Source organism: Micromys minutus, assembly GCF_963924665.1.
Source record: "Micromys minutus genome assembly, chromosome: 13".
Lineage (NCBI taxonomy): Eukaryota > Metazoa > Chordata > Mammalia > Rodentia > Muridae > Micromys > Micromys minutus.
Window position 1 is genome coordinate 5,154,105 of NC_137982.1, and position 20,599 is coordinate 5,174,703.

Below are 20,599 nucleotides of genomic sequence, written 5' to 3' on the forward strand. Positions count from 1 at the left end.
TAGGGAAGACAGTGCAAATACCAGCCAGGAGTGTGTCCTCCAGACTTAGTGACCCATGTGGGGGTCTCTGAAGCCCCTCCACTGTCTTTGTCATGGCCTCCAGGAGTTGAGTCGAGTCCGGATGTGGTGTCTTCTCTGCACCACTTCCCACTCAGCGTCAGGTCTCCATCAGCACTTTCTCCCTGTCCCACACACTATCCTGGTCGCTCCGCTCTGGCTACTGTCCAGTTAGGGACCTTCTCCTAAATACACAGTCTCTTCTCCTCTTTCTCCTTTTCTTCTTCGTCCCTTTCCTTCTCCTTCTCTTCCTCTTTCTCCATGATTCTCCCCTCCTCTTTCTTGGAGATAGGGTCTCATGTAGTCTAGGCTGGCTTTGAACTCCTTCTGTAGTTGATGATGACCTTGAACTTCTCATCCTCCTGCCTCCATCCCCACCCTAGAGTTCCAGCCATTGATCACTACCATGCCCACTTTCCCCCCCAGTGTTAGGAATGACCCATCTCAGGGTTCTGTAAATGTTAAGCAAGCTGCCAACTGATCCTCTAGCTCTGCCTGGCATTGTTTTGACTTGATGCTCCAGGTCTGACTGAGCAGTAGGCAGGTCATCAGCCTTGTTTTCTTCCTTTCAACCTCTACGAACACAGCCAAGAGATGGCGTTGGTACATGAGTGTGCATCATGCTACTTGTTCGAATGCTCACACATTAGCAGAGGGGTTGTGGTGGTCCCTGTGAAGTGACACAGTGAACAGCCCCTGTCCCTTCTCCGACAGTGAACAGTGCCTGTCCCTTCTCTGAGTCTTGGATGGGCCTTGCTTTCAGTCACTGTCCAGAAGCCTGAAACAGACCTAGACCATGTTTTCCCTCCAACAAAAACCTACCTAAAACCTACATGTGCCAGGCAGAGACTAAGGCTCTGACGACATCCTGTGTTGGGGATAGAACCCCAAGTGTCACAATAGACAAGGCATCCCCAGCCTAACAATAACAGTGCTTGACGAGGCTGACATTGTCTCAGTCTTTTGGGGTCTGAGAAGGAAAAATCGGCCTGCGGTTGAAGTGCGGTTCACTGTGAGGCTTGCTGGATGCAACCCACAGCTGCAGAGCTCCCAGTAGGGTCTTCCCCAGATCTCCTGGCTCCCCCTTGTGGTCAGCCAGGACTCTCATTAGCCACAGGGCCCTGCTGACTATAACTAAGCATCTTATCTCCTCCTCCTGGAACTTTGGGTGTCTGGCTTGGATTTTGGGATCAGCTCCAGCAGAAACAAAATAAGACAGCGTGATTGATGGGTCCACTATAAATTTGAAAAATAAATCAGCTAGGCAAAGAGATTCCTGCGGCCTGTCAGGGCGGCAGCATTTATTTAACCGCCTATGACGTTTCTTCCACTGGGCGCTCTTGTCTCCTCGGGCTGGTGATGCCCGAGAGCAGGAGGAGCAGCACCCGCCAGAAGTCGGAGGTAGCAGTCCCTGCTTCTCATTCCTCTTCCATCCCAAAGCTTTCAGCTCCCTGAGCTGTCTGCCCAGATCAAACTAATGGTTGAGCAAGACCTCTGGGAAGGAGAGCATTGCTATGGGCTAACACTGGATCTCAGCGTGGCCACTCAGCCATCTTTACTGAGAGCCTCTTCAGCTAAGAGCTGAGAGTTAGGCCTGGAGGTCCAGAGATGAGAAGAGACCTGTGGCCATGTGAAGCCTCAGGATATTCCCTCAGAGTCTGAGTCTGTTGTTACTAAGTCACAGAAGGAGAGGAAGAAGAGGAAGGAAAAGGGAGGCATGCTGTGGTGTGGCCCCTAGCCCAGGACTAAATTGGAAGGTGGAGAGCCTTTAGAAGGTAGAGTCTAACTGGATGTCCTTTGGTCACATGGAATTATGCCCTTGGAAAGACTAGAAAGTTCTTAGAGCTTTGTGTGTGCTCTTTCTCCTTCCCTCCCTCCTTCTCTCTCTCTTTCCTTCCTGGCCACCATGAGGAGTTATTACTTCCCATGTTCCCCTTACCACGATGGTTAACCCTTCACAGCACAGAGCATCAGTGCCACCTGTTTATGGACCAGAGACCTCTGCAACTCTGAGCCCCAAACACCTTCTCACCTCCTAAGCTGATTCGCAGGGAATGGATGTGTGATCCTGGAGTGGGGGCAGGGAACCTCACTGAGCTCCTTTATGTTTAGATGAGGAAAACTCCAGTATCATCCCGAGCCATGCCACCATCTGTTAGTGAGCCTGTCCCTGTCACCAAGATCAGGCTACACCAGTTCCCTGCCCCACTGCAGAGAAGCCCTGGGCAAGTCAGTTTGCTACTCTGACCCTTTGTATCCTCTCTGAGAGCATAAAAATATAAAGGTTCTAAAAGGACACACACATGCACGTGTACACACACACACTGTCACACAAAGAGACATACATTAGAGCTGTCCTGTCATTTCATGAGGATGCAGATAAGGGTTTCCAATAAGGTGACAGTAACGGAGAGGTATATGTAGCGCTCATCTGGCCTGTGATCAGGGTACCCTTTGCTCGCTGAGGAATGGACACCCACTGGTGACTGTTGCTGAGTGTGGCATAGGCTCTCAGGCATGGCGATGGGAGAGCCTCGGTTGCCTGGACTTCACCAGCTCCTGGCTCTGGCTGATCCCTGGCTACATCTCTGACTTGCTATTAGTGAGAACACAGGACCAATTAGCAGCAGGGACAATTAAGATATGCAAGGGCATGGTCACCCCCCAAAAGCCCTTGTTAAAATTCATCAATAATTAAGCACGCCTTTAATAGCTACATTTCTGGCCTCCAGACATGTCTCTGTATAGGCCTCAGGTTACAGCATGTGCTGAGATCTGCGTTATGGATTTCTGTACCTATGATGAGACCTGACAACCCCACCCTGACTGCAATGCTGAACAGGGAGAGTGAAGCGAAGCTGGGGCATTCCCAGTGTTTCACGGCTGTCTGACCACAGAGATGATGTCTTCCCATACAAACCCTCCTCCCATTTCTCCTCAAAATAAGGCCTGACCCTCCCTCTCAGAGCCTACATCACGCTGACCCTGCTACAGAAGAAAAAGGCAAGGGTTAGCTGTGTGCTAACATGCAAAACACCTGTGATGTCTAAGTGGTTAGAACATCATCTGATCCTTCAAAGGACAAGAAAGGATCATAGTGAACTAAATAGTGAACTAAGAGATCAGGAATAGACACAATGGGCTGGAGAGATGGCTCAGTGGTTAAGAGCACTGGCTGCTCTTCCAGAGGTCCTGAGTTCAATTCCCAGCAATCATATGGTGGCTCACAACCATGGGATCCAATCCCCTCTTCTGGTGTGTCTGACAGCTACAGTGTATTCATAAAATAAATAAACAAATCTTTAACACCCCCCACAAAAGTAATAGGCACAACAGAACAGTTGTGATGTCAGCACTTGGGTGTGGAGCGAAGGCAGGAGGATCAGAAGCTCAAAACCATCCTTGGCTCCATAGCGAGTTCTAGGCCAGCCTGGGACACATGCAGTGTTGTTTTAGAAAAATAATTAGGCGCCTGTTGGCCTCTAGCCGTAGGTGTAAACTCTGATACCAGGACACACAGACAGACCTGAGAGGCCAGTGGGCCAATGATGGGTACATAGAAAACATGGATTCTGCACCAAGCACAGCCATTGGTTGATAAAACCGCCACCCAGGCTTCTGACTTGTCTAGAAGCACAGGGAGTCCAGTCTTTATGTGCAGTTCCTCCCTCTTTCTTCTGAATGGAGCAACCCATTCAAACTTTTAAAAATCTGTATATGTAAGAGAGGGGGATGGGTACATATCAGAAGACCTCAGATGTTGGTCAGCACCTTCCACCTCATGCCTGGAGCACCTCAGCATCCTTCCATCCTTCCCATTGCTCCGTGAGAGTGCTTCGGGTACAGGTGTTTGTCCAGTTTTACATGAGCTCTGGGGAACCAAATCCAGGTCTTTACTCTTGCCTAGTAATTACTCTGCCCACTAAGCCAACTCTCTAGCCCTCTTAAAAATTATTACACGAGACAAGGGAACCTCTCTGTCTTGTCCCCTGTCCCTCCTCCACTCATGACCATGGGCCATGTGGCCCTGTCTTCCATATGCCTCCTCAGACCTCTGCTTTTGTGTGGCTCCATGGCTTGTGCCTACAAGGCATCTCTCCTGCTTGGAAGTAGAAATTTCACCACCAAGAAAGTAAACTGAGAGACTCCAAAGTTGGGTTTGGCACCCACATGGCAGAAGATGCTGCATGAGCTTGTGGGGTGTCTGGCAAAGCGGGGTGCACCCGTGGGGAACATGTAAAAAATGGGGTCAGTCAATAGTCAGTCTTTACACTCTCCAGATTTCTTCTGGTTGCCGTGGCTTAGTACATGTGATGTGTGTGTATCTAGGTTGTCTGAGACTTTATTTGTAACACATCTGTAGAGGTATGTGGGTGGTGCCCACTTACTTCATTATTTATTTATTGAACTAAATCACCCTAACAATTCTTGGGCAGTCGAGTGTAATCTGATTTGGTTTTCAACATGCTTCTAAAGTAAAGGAATAAATACAGTGGAAGCTTGTTAAATGTGACCACCAGGGAATAGGCCTCGGCCCCATTACAGGGCGGGGTGATGGGTTTTTAACTGTTCCCGAGAATTTAAGTCAGAAGGGAGAGGGGCTTACCTTGGAGTCCAGGCAGCGCCAAACCCTTCCCGAAGCCATTTAACCTCCATTTACCAACAAATAAAGCAAAATTGATGCTGATCAGGCTAGCTGGGGGATATTTCTGATGCGTAAAAGCCCTCCGCCTGCAATTTGTGGAGTGGCCCTGTCACATGGGAAGGGCCTCACTGATAAAGATGAAGCTTTATGGCCCAATACGCACAGCTAACAGGAACCTAATGCCACATTTTCATTTCTGTGCAATTAATGTTAATGTCGACCACAAAATTGTCATTAAATACCATTTTAAAATCCATTCAATTTGCATATGCAGCGCTCATTTGCCATCGAGGGAGAGGTAGCTGGCACTCCATCACGTCCTTACCCTGGAATCGGGGCCACTCCATTTTACCGCAATTTAAGATTTTGATATTGAGAGCTGATGGTAATGCATGCCCTTTGAGCCCAGCTGACTCGAGGGATGGAAAGCTGAAGTCTCCCCAGGGACCAGAGGTTCGGGGTATGTGCTTCATACTGACATTAGAAAGGGGGGAATCTAAGGACGAACATCAGATAAGGAGCCCGCCCACCTGACTGTATACCTGGCTCCACTGGCCCACAGCAGTGCTGTGTGACTTGGGGCACTCTCATCACCTCTCTGAGATTCTACTTCTGTTTTCAGTAAGAGCTCTCCATCAAGTGATTGCTAATACCTGTTCTAATATTAAATGTTTCAGAATAGAAGTCTAACAGGTTGAGAATATGGGCCAAGCCTTGACTTGCATACATTTGAGAAAGTCAGTTAACCCTTCCTGGTCTCCTGTGTATCAACAGGGCCCCTGCTAGCCTCCAGTGAAGGTTCTCATGGCAAAAAAAATTAAATTGATATGAAGCGGAATAGAAAGACAGAGGGGAAATATGCCAGGTTATTGATATGCGATGCACCCTACCTCCATTTCATAGGAGAATTCCAATCTGAAAGAGACTGTCAAAACTCAAGACCCAGAGATCACATGCTAGAAGCCCATATACAAACTAGGAAACATAGGAAGAAGATAAAGACAGCTTCCAAGGCCACACAGCAGCTAGTTCACTGAGCCCGGCTGAGCCGAGCTGGCAGCTCCCCGCCCAGTGCTCTCTCCTCTGGGGAACTGGGAACAGAGGCAGCACTGGTGCCCGACTCTGACTCCTGACTTAGATTCTTCCCCTGATACCAAACTGTCTTGAGGACTCCAGGATGGGCTATCACATCTACATTCTGCAGGGACAAGATGAGTGGGTGTCTGCGGGAGCATGGGATTTGAGAGGTGGATTGGGGCTCCCACCCTTTCCCACTCTCAGACACCTTCAATAAAGTCACTTGGCAGGGGCTGGGGGAAATCAAGAAGGAAAGATAATATCCTGGATCAAACGTGGTATCCCTGGTAGACCATGGCCAAAGGGCACAGGGGAACCAGCAAAGATCACCCACCCCCACCCCCAGATAGGGATGTTCTTTCTCATTCTTTACCATGAAGCAAGCACTGAGCAATCTCAGGGCCAACACTGGAGGTCCGATGGAAGTCACAGCCAACTGGTTTGGTTCTTGTGATGAAGTATTCTGACAACAAAGCTGGCTGCAGTGGTTAGATTTTCTATATTTATCTGGTGGCCAGACTTTTCATTTCATAAGTCAAACGCTAATGATAAAGTTTGCTATAAGAAGTCAAACCAAAAAGGTTTATTTTTCTTTTCTGTGTGTGTTTGCCTGTATCACATATGTGCACCATGTGTGTTGAGTGCTCACAGAGACCAGAAATGGCATCAGATCTCCTAGAACTGGGGTTACACATGGTTGTGAGCCCCCACGTATGTGCTGGGAACTGAACTCAGGTCTCTTGCAAAGTAACACGAACTCTTAAGCACCTCTGAGTCGTCTCTCCTGCCCCCAATCTCCTCGACCTTGGGTCTACACTCTGAATCACGTCACCTTAAGCAAACACACTGCTCACACACACCGAGGGCTTACTGTTTCCAGCTCCTGTAATAAGGTCATTAACAAAGTTAAGTCTTGAGACCTCTTAGCAAGGGGAGGCAGCGGTCACAGCTTTGATCCCATTGTACAGGTCTGAGGCAAGCCCCTGGCCAGTCATGGTTCAGACTACAATTCCTGGTGCTTTTGTGGCAGGCTCTTGGTTGTCTGAGTCCTCTTTCCAACCCCAGTTGGCATTTGTTGTTTGTTTTTGTTGGTTTGTTTTGCTTTGAGACCAGCTCTTATGTAGCCCAGGCTGGCCTTAAACTTGTAACACGGGCATTGTGGGCAAAAATGATGGTCAATTCCTATTCTATCCCTGCCTACAAAATACTGGGATTACAGGCACATGCCTGTAAATTGACCTTGAACTCCTGAGGGCAGATTCATGTCTTTATAAATGTTTACAGAACCAGAAACAAAAAACCACTGGCCAGCATTCAACCCCTACCTATTTCCCACTACAGCCTGGCTTCAGCCATTCCAATGTTCTCCTCTGGCCCCCAGCTCCCAGGCAGCCATGGGGAAGGATGGAGCTGAGTTCCCAGTCCTTACCGTGAACGGATCCCAAAGGTCATGTTGGGAGGGATGGGGGGTGGCTCCTTCTGTCGCCGGTCTTCCTGGTCATTGATTCGGATGTCATTCAGTTCCCGGTAGAGCATGTTTTCCCGGGCAGTCACCAGGCCAGCTTTGACAGCCCCTCGGTTCATGGCAATATAGTTCCGGGTCAGCTCGTGGGGGCAGGTGGGTTGCTGCTTAAACACATTCCAGTGCCCAATGGCTGCAGGCAAGAAGACAACAGAATGGTGCGTGTCAGTGGGAAGAAGGTACCTACCTGTAACTTCTAAAGGAGGTACTGGACTCCCATCAACCCCCTGCAGGGGACAGTGATATCTGGCCCTGGCAAGCAAGATACCTGAAAGAGGGGCAGGTCTCCCAAAGATCCCACAGGAGGCCTATGATGGTCTGTGTTCACTGCCAACCTAGTTTCAAGGAAAAGATTGTCCACACAGGGTTACCCTGGTGGGGGGCGTCTTAATTAAGTTAACGGATGTGGGTGGTACCATTTAGACAGGGGTCCTGTACCGTGTGAGAGGGAAGGAATCAACCGAGCACAGGCTAGCACTCGAGCAGGCACGTTCATTCTCCCTGCTCTTGACAGGATGTGGTTTATCTGGCTGCTGTTCACACCTGCCTCTGTGACTCCCCTGTAGCCATCTGGGATTATAAACTAAGCAAGCCCTCTTCTCCCCTAAATTGTTGTTGGACTTGTTTTTCCCCAAGACAGGGTTCCTCTGTGTAGCCCTGGCTGTCCTGGAACTTGCTCTGTAGACCAGACTGGCCTCAAACTTAGAGATCTGCCTGCCTCTGCCTCCCAAGTGCTGGGATGAAAGGTGTTCACCACTGCAGCCAGCTTTGTTGTCAAAATACTTCATCACAAGAACCAAACCAGTTGGCTGTGACTTCCATCGGACCCCCAGTATTGGCCCTGAGATTGCTCAGTGCTTGCTTCATGGTAAAGAATAAGAAAGAATATCCCTATCTGGGGGTGGGGGTGGGTGATCTTTGCTGGTTCCCCTGTGTCCTTTGGCCATGGTCTACCAGGGATATTATCTTTCCTTCTTGATTTCCCCCAGCCTCTTCCAAGTGACTTTATTGAAGGTGTCTGAGAGTGGGAAAGGGTGGGAGCCCCAATCCACCTCTCAAATCCCATGTTCCCACAGACACCACTCACCTTCAGGAACCCCTCCATCTAGCCCTCGGATATACAGTCCATAATTAAAGTTGACACCAGGCAGGCTGCAGCTTCTCTCCCTAGGCTTGCCAAGCTCTGCCTGTTGGGGAAAGGGGCCGAGGTAAGTAAGACCTAGTTGGAGTGAGCAGTTTCTCCCCCAGCAGCAGAGGCAATGAAGGCTTTTCCTGTGTTAGAGGCAAAGAAGCTGAAGCACCTACAGGCCACAGATAGAGCAGCTGGCTGGGTCTGGGAGTCCAGACTCACTCTCCTGGAACTGGGAACTAAGTCCAGGAAGACAGGGAGGAGGCAGGAGAGAGGGCAGCTTCTCTGCTAACACTGCACACCTGCTGGGACAACACAGTTGTCTGGAGAGTGCCTGCCACCCTCTTGGCACCTGGACAGTGACTCCTACCTTCTGAGTCTGCAGAGAGCTCCTTCATGACTTCCAGGAAGTCACAGACATCCCCCTACCACTTACAGAGCAGTCACCTACAACCACTAAGGGATGGGGACGCTGTCCAGGGCAGGCAGATTTAGCCTTGACCCTCACATAGGAATGAGCAACACACTCACAGTAGGAAAAGCCAGAAAGTTTCTCTTATGATCTTATGCCAACCTAGACAGTAGTGGACATGCCTTGAACAGCCATCCAACTCAGGGCCACTCCCTTCTTTTTTTGTCCCTGTTGGTTTAGCACAGGGGTGGGGGTAGGCTGGGGAATGGAGAATGGGGGTGAAGCAGGCAAAATCTTACACAACTGTTGCTTACTTTTTTTTTTTTCTTTTTTAACATTTATATATTGCAGGGGTTGGGGAAGGCAGTCAGAGGGTATCTTAGTCAGGGTTACTATATGATGAAACACTGTGACCAAAAGCAAGTTGGGAAGGAAAGGGTTCATTTGGCTCACACTCCCACATCATCGTCCATCATGGACAAGGAGCTCAATCCATCAGGGCAGGAACCTGGAGGCAGGAGCTGATGCAGATGCTATGGAGGGATGCTGCTTATTGGCTTGCTCACTCCTCATGACTTGCTCAGCCTGCTTTCATATAGAACCAAGGACCATCAGCCCGGCATCACTTACAAGGGGCTGGGCCCTTCCCCATCCATCACTCATTAAGAAAATGCCCTAGAGGCTTGCCTGCAGCCTGATCCTATGGAGTCATTTTCTCAACTGAGGTTCCCTCTCCAATGGCTAGAACTTGTGTCAAGCTGACATAAAAGTAACCAGCACAGAAGGCAGCCTGTGGGACTCCTCTCCTTCCGAGCGAGTTGCGGGAACTGAACTCAGTTTACCTGCTGAGCCATGTCACTGGCCCATATTTATCTTTTCTCAACAGAGACCTCGCATGGATTTATCCCACTTTTTCTTCAGTTCCTTCTTTTTATTAAATCACACACAATTACTTGTCCTCTGGTTTGTTGAAACAGTAAGTCAGACAACACCTGCCACAGTAATGCCTGTCAAAGTGGCTACCCGCAAAAACTCCAGCACCACATTCATCAGACGGACATTCTCGACAAAGTCGGCTGATTCTGCCATTTTCATCCACCTTATAGTATTTCAGCACCGCCAGCTTGACCTTCTTCCTCTTGTGCTTGTTCTTCTTGGGGGTGGCGTAAGACTTCTTCCTTTTCTTAGCACCTCCACGAAGTCTCAACACAAGATGAAGGGGGGACTCCTTTTGAATGTTGTAGTCAGACAAAGTACGGCCATCTTCCAGCTGCTTACCAGCAAAGTCAACCTCTGCTGATCAGGAGGAATTCCTTCCTTATCCTGGATCTTGGCCTTTACATTTTCTATAGTGTCCGAGGGCTCAACCTCGAGCGTGATGGTCTTCCCCGTAAGCATCTTCACAAAAATCTGCATCGTGGCGGCAGCTCCACCCACGATGGCAGATCGGAAAGCTATCCCACTTTTTAACATCCTCCTTTTGAAAGCTTTTCAGCTACATGAACTTTGTCGAGCCTGTAGATTGTTAAGCAACCTTGGCTGTCAATAGTCCTTGACCTACCTTTTAGTTTGTGTGAGGACAGCTAGACCAGCAGTTGCCTCCCAGGGATCACTGTTTTCAGTTTTTCTCTAGGTGGGCCCAAGCTGACAAGATAGTTCTATCTTGACAATGAACCATTCTATGCTATTTCTTACACCCAAGATTGGGCTCTTTCTAATCTCTACACCTCTCTAAAACCACAGTTCCCCTCTGCTAGAGGCCTGCTGCCTGCCTGACACTCAGAGCATCTCTAATGCCTTCCTCTTCCTACATGACCAGTCTCAAAGATGCCTTCCATCAGCTCTCATTCACTTCTTTTTTAAAAAAATATATATGTTTATTTATTTATTATATATAAGTACACAGTAGCTGTCTTTAGACACACAAGAAGAAGCATCAGATCTCTTTTTTTTGGGGGGGGGGCGGTAGATAGAGTAACACCAAGAGGCCTGGAACTCACTATGTAAACAAAGCTTGTTTTGAATTCACAAAAATCTGCCTGCCTCTGTCTCATCTGATGAGATTAAATGTGTATACCACCTTTACTAATGATAAATAAATAAATAAATAAATAAATAAATAGTAAAAATCATCCTTGAAGAAGCCCCTAGGATAGCACTCTTAGGCTCCTTGTTGCCCTTCAAGGTCATGGCTCTCCCAGAAGCCCATACGGTATCTACCACAGCATGTTCTCTTTCTAGAACGGCTCAGCAAAAGCTGACCCAGAGGGTCACATGCCATGAGAGTCAATCATGTGGACGCCTAGAGCAGGCTGTTGGCAGAGGTAGGAGGTGTGAGGTTTCCAAGGTTGGATGGTGGTGAGGATGGTGTGGCTGACTAAGGAACAGTTCCCTAGGAGGAGAAAAAAAAAACCACTCTACAGGGTGGCGTTGGTGGCTGTATGACTCTGGTTATCCTGAGGGTGTGACATCCTGCATGCTTTGAGAACAGGTGAGCAGAACACTGTAAACAAAGCCCTGGGAGAAGCGTGAAGAAAAGTACTTACATCAGCAATGACCCGACATTTGGCCTAGCTCCACTCCAGCCCCTGGAGGCTGTGTATTACGGGAGTAGTAGTCCAGGGTGCACACAAGTGCGTGTGTGTATGTGTACGCTTGTGTGCTTAGCGGTCAGAGGACAACCCTAGGTGTCATTCTTCGGAACACTTTCTGCCTAGCTTGCGTTTCGCAATAGGATCTCACTGAGCCCGGGACCTTCCAGCCGTCCTCTGCCTCCTCTGCACTTGAATCCAAAACATGTACTAACCACATCTGCTTTCTGCATGAATTCTGGGTCCTTGTGCTTGGAAGGCAAGCACTTTACCAACGGAGCTATTTTCCTGTTTGCTTATTTGAATAGTCACTTGAACATTTTAGAACATTAGAATATTCACCATTTTAAAACAATAAATTTAAAGAGGGTGAAATAATTCGGTTGATCTTAGCATGACTTGAAATATGGGGCACTCTATTTAGAGGTTACATTTGGTTTTTCTCAGCACCCAACAATACAATAGAAGCTAACAACATGGCTTGCCTTCGAGCATGGATGAACAAGGCCTGTGGTAAACCCAGTGCTAACAAACGCACTACACACTGCGTGGCTTGAACATGCTTAGTTCTTTCTAGATCTTCTAAGGCTGGGAAGTCTCAGGTCTGGACAGCGGCCCATCGGGTCTGAGGAGGGTCAGTGAATGAATGCCCTTCACCTAAAGCCCCACAAGATGGAAAATATAGAGCTGAGATTCTCCTTTGTTTCCTAGAAGGACACAAATCCCACTGGGAGGGGCCAACTCTCAAGACCTGACCCTAAGGCTCTGTCTGACAATACCCCTGAAGTTAGGACTGTCCCAAGTGAATCTGGACACAGCACACAGCAAAACAGCCTCCCTGGGGAGTCTCTGTTCTTCCCACAAGCAGTTAGCCATTTTTCTCCCTCTTCTTTCGTCTCTCAGATCTCAGACCCCTTCCTCCCTGGAGAGCAGGGGTTCCGGGCTCTGCTGGATGGTTTGTTTTTACACCTGTTCCATATAACTGCTCACTCTGGGCTACACCTGAAGCTCTGGCCTCTGTCACTTGAAAACTGGTGTCGCCAGGGACTGCTGGGGAAGTTAATTAAAACATGGCTTCTCTATAAGGCCCTGGCGCCCTCAGCACAGGTGTAGGTGGGCCAACCTCCAGCTGGAAGAGAAACAATGAACAGACTTAGGAGCTGGGAGACATCTTCAGCAGGAGGTAGGCAGCCAGCAGGTGCCCAGCCACCGTGCTCCACAGACCTGTTCCCTGGGATTTAAAAAAGAGGAAAGACACTGGCCATCCGGAACCACCTTTGGGGCACAGTTTGCTTGTATTTATTTACAAGCAAATATTCCACAGATCTTTAGTTTGTTCCCATTTTGTACTGTGCTGGGGGTTCCAAGATGAAAGCAGCTGCACAGCCTTGCTCTTAGGGCATAAACTGTCTTATGGAGAGGACAAATACAATGACAGTCAAGGGCACCAGCAGTTGGGATGAGGAAAGCTCAGAATGCTCCACCTTAAAACCTCTGAGGCTACAAAGTCAGATGAGTTATTTGTATTTTTATTGTTGTATGCATCCTATATAAAGAACAGCCACAAATCAATAAAAAGGAAAACACTTCTGTAGAAAAATGAGCAAAAGACTTGAATATATTCTTCATTTAAAAGATGTAAGAGTAGCAAAGGCCCACACCTCAGGGTATTCAACCTCTGAAAAGCACAAAACAAAAGTTCAGTGGCATTGTCAAGATCTGAAGCAATGAGAACACTCAGGATCTGTGGGGTTGTAAACTGGAACAGCCATGGGAAATTGGCATTAGCTATTACAGTCGAGCATCTGTCTAGACTATAATCCAACTGTTATGCCCTGGACACCCCTCGTGGTTCATCCTCACTGTCAACTTGACTGATTTATAGTTACCTAGGAGACACACTTCTAGGGATAGTGGCACCATCCAATGGGCTGCAGTCCTAAGTTGAATAAAAAGAAGACAGCTAGTTGAGCTCTTGACTCAATTGAGACCACAGGTGCAAGGTGACCAGCTGCCTCACGCTCCCATTGCCACGCCCCCCACCATGGTAGGGAAGCCATAGCCAGAATAAACCTCCCCTAGCTGTTGCCTTCAGGGTACTGGGTCAAGCAGGACTCTGCGAAGAATGTGTGTGCACACCTGAAGCACCTGTATCTGATACAGTTCAGTCAGGACCACGCCAGAGCCCTTCCCCCTTCCAGGGCAGCTGCCACAGGACAGACTCATAACAGCAGTCGTTCTGAACTGGAACCAGTTTCCTCCCAAAGGGATGCTTGGCCAGATCTAGACCCTTTGGGTTGTCACAACCTGAAAAGGAGTCAAAACATGCGCACACGCCTGCCTTGAGCTAGTGGGCAGTGGTCAAGGACGTGGTTAATTATCTTATATAAGAGCTGTCCCCAGAGGCCAGTGGTGAGGCTGGGACTGAGAAACCCAGAGGATTAAACACTGGTGGTAGTAACTGTCCCACATGAGCCAGAAGAAGCCAGAACTGAACTCCATGCCACCCTGACATGGGAAACCCGGATGCTGCCACAGTCCAGTTGCTGGTACTGGGGCTGTTTTCGTTTGCTTTCTGTTCTATGCTAAAACATGTGGCCAGAAGCAACTTGAGTCAGAAAGGGTTTATTCCAACTTAGAGGTGTGGTCAATAAAGGGGAGTTGAGGCCAGAACTCACGGCAGGAGCTGAAACACAGGCCAAGGAAGAACCCTATTACTGGCTTGTTCCTTGTGGCTTTGTCCCCCCTACCTCCACCCCCCCCCTCTTTTTTTGTTTCTTGTTTTGTAAAGACAGGGTCTCTCTACATAGCTTAAATTGGCCTCAAACTTGCAGAGATCCACCTGTCCCCCGAGTGCTGGGATTGACAGCCACCACTCCTGGCTATCTGCTTCCTTTACTTAGAGAACCCAGAACCACCTTCCCTGGGGGTCACACCACCCAGGGTGAGCTGAACACTCACACACCATCCATCAGCCAAGAAAATGTCCTACCCAACTATCTATGGGCCAAGCTGATGGGAGCATTCTCTCAGTTGAGGCTTTCCTCCCAGATGGCTCCAGCTGTGCCACACTGGCCACACTGGCCGGAAGAGAATGAGTGGGGGCTGAGGGTGAAAGCTACGGGGACTCTGGGGGTACTGGTCATCATGACCTTTGATCCAACCTTCATGCTAACTTCCTGTCTGCTGCCATCCTTCCGCCATGGGAGCACTGACACCCTCTTCCTGCAGGAAAACTGTATAGGCAGCCAGCAAAGGAAATCAGCGGTACACTCATGGAGACCCATCCTCCCTGCCTCAGACTTCTCCAGAGCAAGCGGCTTCTGCCCTTCCTGAAGATCACAGCCAGTGCTTAGCAAACTGTGCTGACCTAACGGCCCCCTGGGGCTTAAAACCATGGCAGCTGAGAACAGGTAGGTGCCTTGTGTGGAGCAGCAGCTATGAGGGGCCCCCAGGAGCTCTATCACCCTTTCGTCTACCCCACCTGTCCCCCGTACCAGGCATGCTTGAGAACCCACTGCGGCGGCGTGGTACCTCTGAGTCTCTAGAAAAACTGTAGACCCATGCCCCGTTAGCCTGCTTGTCCCACAGAACACTAACCAGCTGTGCACTCTGGCTCTTGTGACCTATCTCTGCACCTACAATGTCCCCCACAATGCCGGAGAGCCATCCTGCTGCAGTACTGAAGGCAAGGACACAGAACCAGGAGAGCAGTCTGCCTTCACCCACTCAGAATCAACAGAAGGCCAAGGCAGAATTCGAACCCAGTCTGCTTCACCAAGTCCTTAGTGCCCCTTCATTTCAGATTCAGTGATGGGCAAAGTCTGCCCAGGAGTGGGTGGCCTGGTGGGGTCTGTTCCTGCAAATAGCTGAGCCTGTGGCTTCTCTATGTGCCTGCCTCCTCACTAGATCACTGCCAAATACCGGGAGAAGCCCAGGTTGTGGCTACTGTCCAGTAAGTGGACGAGTGAGGAGAGATATAGAAATGGGGGCCACTTCAGAGAACAGAGCTTAGGCCAGCTTGACATAAGATGATTATGTTTCACCGAGTCTAGTAAAACAGTCAGAAAAGGAGAGCCATGTTTCAAACCGAATCCAGCAGGCGTCCATCGAGGTCAGGGAACAGTGAATACACGTATTTCCTGGACGCAGAGGGCCCAGCTACTGTTCGGGAGCGATCCAGAGGCAGAGGAGAAAAGCAGCCCAACAGAGGGGACTCTGGGCTGTGTGACACCAGCTGAGTGTGGCATGTGTGTGCTCAGGGAGCTCCTGACCCTGAATTCTAGACTAGGACAAACAAGCCATGACAGGTGTCTGAGGCCAGCTGTCACTGTGCTGCAAGGCGACTCGAGGCCCTGGTGGTCACCTGCTCTTCCATGGCAACCCCACTCTGACATCTGTGGAGCTGATGTCACTCTGTCACAAATCTCAGCTATGATGGGCCATGTGGGCCCCAAAGCAGCCTGCCTTTCATCTTAGGATGCAGCGAGAGATGGTGGCTTACAAAAGAGGTTTCTGGACCAGCAATTGGGCTGGGCTATGAAAAGGTCCTGGGGCAGGCAGAACAGTAGGTTGTTGGGCCATGAGGATGTTGGGAACACCCTCCCCAAACAAAGAACCACTATGCCATCCCTGTAAAGGAAGAAACAAAGAAAAGAATAAACATTTAGGAGCCAAGACAGTTGTCACTCATACTCTTAATCCCAGAAGCTTCAGATGGACCTCTGAGTTCGAGGCCAACCTGGTCTACAGAGCTAGGTCCAAGACAGCCAGGGCTACGCAGAGAAACCCTGTCTCAAAAAGCCAAATAAACAAAGACTAGAGGTTTACTAAACAAACCCATATGCAAGGCATGTAGGAGACCCTGTAGCATCCTTTTGTGACACTATGCTGAACTTTTTGTCCTTCTCCCTGATCTCACAGACATCCTTATGTGGGGTTGTTTTTCCCATTTTCCAGATGGGCAAACTGAACCTTAAAGAAGTCTGTACTGGGGACTAGAGACGGCTCAGTGCTTAGAGTGTTTGCTGCTCTTTCATAGGTCCTGGGTTCAGTTCCCAGCACACAATCGCCTGTAGAGGTAGCCACACAGGATCTGTCGCTGTCCCATGGCCTCCCAGAGCACTGCATAAATGAAGCATGCACACAGACACACATACACATAAATAAAAATAAAATCTTAACAAAAAAATAAAGCAGAAGCCCGCCTATCTGGTCCATTCCAGGAGCAAACAGATAGGTTAAGGCCAAGCCTCTGTGCTTAGGCCGAACAGTCCCTCTCCCCTGAAGGGAAGAGACATCATTCCTATGGACAGATGGGAGACGGTGCCCCAGGAAGGGAAAAAGCTAATAAAGTCTTATCAGTCTTCAAATTCCTGCATTCCTCCTTCTTATAGCTGGTTCTTAAGACATCTCACCCAAGTCCTCCAGGTCTGCAAGAGGCACAGCTTGGTTTTGCACATCAGGGAATTGGGAGCTATTGCAAGCCACTTAAGCATGTTCTCTAACTGTATTCCCTCATCTTGGTTGTGTGTGTGTGTGTGTGTGTGTGTGTGTGTGTGTGTGTGCATGTGTGTGTACACATGCTCAGCTCCAGAGAGGAGAATCTCAGCTCCAGGCTGGCCACCCCGCCTCCTCAGCCTCCTTCAAAGCACTCTTTCCTGGAGCTTCCTCCGTCACTGAGAGGCTTGGCTGGAATACAGCTCTGGGTGACAGCTGTCCCCATCAGCAGACAGCTTCATTAAACCTTATTAACATGTCATCCCCCTCCGCCTTAGTCCTATCCTCTCTGCTTTAATTAAAACCATCTTTCTCCTGGTCCCAGGGGTCCTGGGATTCTCCCAGTTCCTTCTACAACAGCAGCTCCCTCCAACTCCCCATCGGAAAGACTGGAGCTCTAAAAACCACTCCCAGTAAGGGTGGATCTGCTGCCCTGAAACTGCCTAAGGCTGGTGGTCCATCGAGAACCATGGTACTTCCCCCAGGCAGGCGCAGGTGAAGTGACTGAGTCTTGAAGCCCAAGTAGAATTGCTTCTCGTCCCATACCCGTTTATATCCTTAGTGAACATTTGTTTCCTGCCAAGTGTGTGAGAACCATACTATTGGCCGGTGTTGGCACTTGAGTGGTCCAAACTGAGCTTGCTCCAGATGAATGGGGAGACATGTTCACTTTCCAAAATGGCCGGTTTTGTGCCCGGGACCTGGATGTCTGAGTTTCAGACTCACCTTAGAATGTCCATCCCACAAGAGCAGTGCCCCCAAGGCATCAGCCACTCTCCGCATGCATCCTGATCACCATGCAGGAACCTGTTAACTCCCTAGCCAGCCTCGAAACAAAATAGATGCTTGGTCTGCAACTGTAAAGCCTCCCTCACTACCCTGCATCCTATCAGAACCCAGAGAGGTGAAATCCCAGCCACTGCCCAGTGGTTATTAAGTAAGTACCTGCGTACCATCTCACTTCCACACATGCACACACGCACCCTGCGCCTGTGCTCAGGGTAGTTCATTACTGTAAAACAACTTAAGATCTTCCAATGAAAAGCGCAATATAAATGCAAATTGTGATCGCTATTAGCATAGGAATATTTATTTATTTCCATAATGAGAGCCTCAGATAAACAATCTCGGGAAGTGAGGCGCATTATGCATCAAAGGACACAGGCAGCCTGGGCTTTGAGCTGTGAGCATTGTCTGAACGTTGCATAATGATCCCATAAGCCACACACCGGAAGAGCACATCCACACATGATCAAAGGTGTGTAAAATAACATCAAATGGGAAAAAGAGACTCAGCAGGACTCAACATTGTACACAGATCACCACCATCCAGACACGGCTTGTGTTATTTTTTTTTTTTTTTTTTTTTTTAATGCTTTAAAAAAGAAAACAAGGAGGAACAGAGACTCACAAAGTGCAGTGTGAAGGTGTGTGGTTAGAGACGGCGCTGGGGGGCGGGGCTTGGAGATGTCACTTTTATCACTTAAAAGCAGTCAGCTGTGTTGGAAGACGCTTGCCTGACAATCACAGGGCCCTGGGCCTCTACCCACAGCACCACAAGATCAGGCCTCCTGAGCCTGGCACTGAGAACATAGAGGGAGAACCAGGACTTCGGATTTTGAGTCCAATCTGTCCCACACAACACTCTCTCAAAATAACTTTTTTTCTTTTTTATAAAGAAGGACAAGCAGCAGAGTTGCCTGATACATACATTATTACTTTATACTTAAATATATACTTTATATTGAGAAATATCTATATATATTCACTTGAGCCCAGGTGAGACTCTGGTTCATCACATTGCAGCCCAAGGACTGAGGTAGCTGGAGTGGGTTCCAGGTCCCTGGAGTTGTCTGTGTCCCTCCCACTTCCTCAGCCACCAAGCCTCTTCAGTGGGGAGGTCACTGGACAGAGCCCAGCAGGCCTTTCTCAGTCAGCATCGGTTGCCTTCCCACACGAATAGCTGCTAAGACCTCCACACTGCCTCTCCAGCCCAGGTCTAGGACAGCGGGCACGCTACTGTTCTAGACCCCTATGGCTTGTCCAGCCATCCCATTCAAACCCTCTCCTGATTCTCATGGGCCTGAGCTGTGTGGACCCCACCACCTGCCCACCTGGCTGCTCTCTGCTCCCGGGGCAGCCAGCCTCCCCCTGTGAGCCCCCAGCTCAGGGCTTGCATCTGATGTATGGCCCTCGCCCAGTGAAGCGGTCACGGTGACAGAGCCCTGGTGCTGTCTCCCCGTCCCTGACAGCTTGAAATCAGATCTTTCATTTGCATTTACATGATCTCGCTGTGCAGCTTATGAGATCGGGAGATTTATTTGCTACTTAGCTCGATGCTTGATTACACTCAGAGAAGGCGGCGGCCCGGAGTGTGTATGGCTGCATCTGCCCAGAGCCACGGCCTCTGGGGGACCGTAACTCAGCAGCAGGTTTAGGTGGATGAGGGGGCACAGAGGCTAACGGGAGACAGGAAGGGACTTTCACCAAGGATCTGAGGACTTTTTGTTAAAGTAACAAAAATGGCTAGATGTCACTTCAGATTATGAGGCAGGCCCAGTTGCTCCTGTGGGGCCTTTCATTTCTCAGGGAATGAACTTCCAGAAACTTCCCTCCCAGGAGGTGTAGGAAGCTCTGGAAAGAAGAAATGTGGATATAGGGAAGCAATGAGCAGATGCCCTACTCATATCAGATCATAGGAATGTCTGAGGCCAGGAGCTCATCAGCCAAACCTATATGGCTATGACCTGATCACGACTCAGACTTAGCGAGACAGTTCCCACCAGGCTCCTCTCCATGGAGACACAGCAGGAATGAAACACACACACACACACACACTCTTCATGGGTTAATGAGTGTGTCAGGTGAATTCTAGTTCCGAGCCGAGCAGGCTCACTCCTGCGGTCCACAGCTGCGCGTGCTCAAGGCAGGCAAACTCATTTTCCTGACAGTCTGTGCCTGGCACGGTGAGGATGGAGTCACGGCTGCCAGCCTGTCCCGCGTCACATCATCCAGGTTCAAGAGGAAATCATCTGGCGAGTTCCTGGGACACGACAGTTTAGTGATGGAGAATGAGCGGAGGCCAAGCCGCCCGAGGTGCAGTTCTGGCAGCCCGACTCCCTGTGACCTTGAACAAGCAGTCAGAGGCCTCACCGTGACCAGGGCTCAGGGCTGGTGGCGTTTTCCAAGCCTATCACGTTCTTAGCAGAGGCTTGGTGGGTCCTGAATAAGAAGTCGTAGGCCGTTTGTCAGTCACCCCAGCTTTATTGGCCCCTCTGTCTCTGTGTGAATAAACAGGCATCTAAGCTATAAAACGAATACCAAGAGGTTCCACCCCCAGGACTATACCCACAGCATAACGGGAGTTCAAGTCACCCTGTGAACACATTCACAAAGCAGCACTACCCATCACAGTCCAAAGAAAAGCACCCAGACTTTCCTCCGTAGATGGACGGATACCCAGGATGTGGCATAGCCACACAATGGAAAAGTATTAAGCCATGAAAAAGAACAAAGTAGTATGGGTACAGGGTATAAGCACCAGATGGATGCTGGAGGCAGGCAAGTGGAAGCAGCCGGGCAAACAAAGAGGCCTTGTGTTGCATGAATCCATTTAGGTGGACAGAGAAGAGCAGGTATATCCAAGGAGATGAGAAGCAGACTGTCA

General features: G+C 49.3%; 1 protein-coding gene and 1 pseudogene across 2 annotated transcripts in view; both read right to left on the reverse strand.

Moving 5' to 3' along the window:
• CFAP77 (cilia and flagella associated protein 77) overlaps window positions 1-20,599 on the reverse strand; it is a gene marked incomplete at both ends in the record, with an annotated part of 121,864 nt that overhangs the window by 41,988 nt on the left and 59,277 nt on the right. The window contains 2 exons of the mRNA XM_080927378.1: window positions 7,209-7,434; window positions 8,389-8,488. Coding sequence (XP_080783504.1) covers window positions 7,209-7,434; window positions 8,389-8,488 — 326 coding nt within the window. The remainder of the gene's footprint in view (window positions 1-7,208; window positions 7,435-8,388; window positions 8,489-20,599) is intronic.
• LOC308429122 (ubiquitin-ribosomal protein eS31 fusion protein-like) lies at window positions 9,792-10,258 on the reverse strand (annotated as a pseudogene). Its single transcript has one exon. The product of its transcript is annotated as a ubiquitin-ribosomal protein eS31 fusion protein-like (transcript).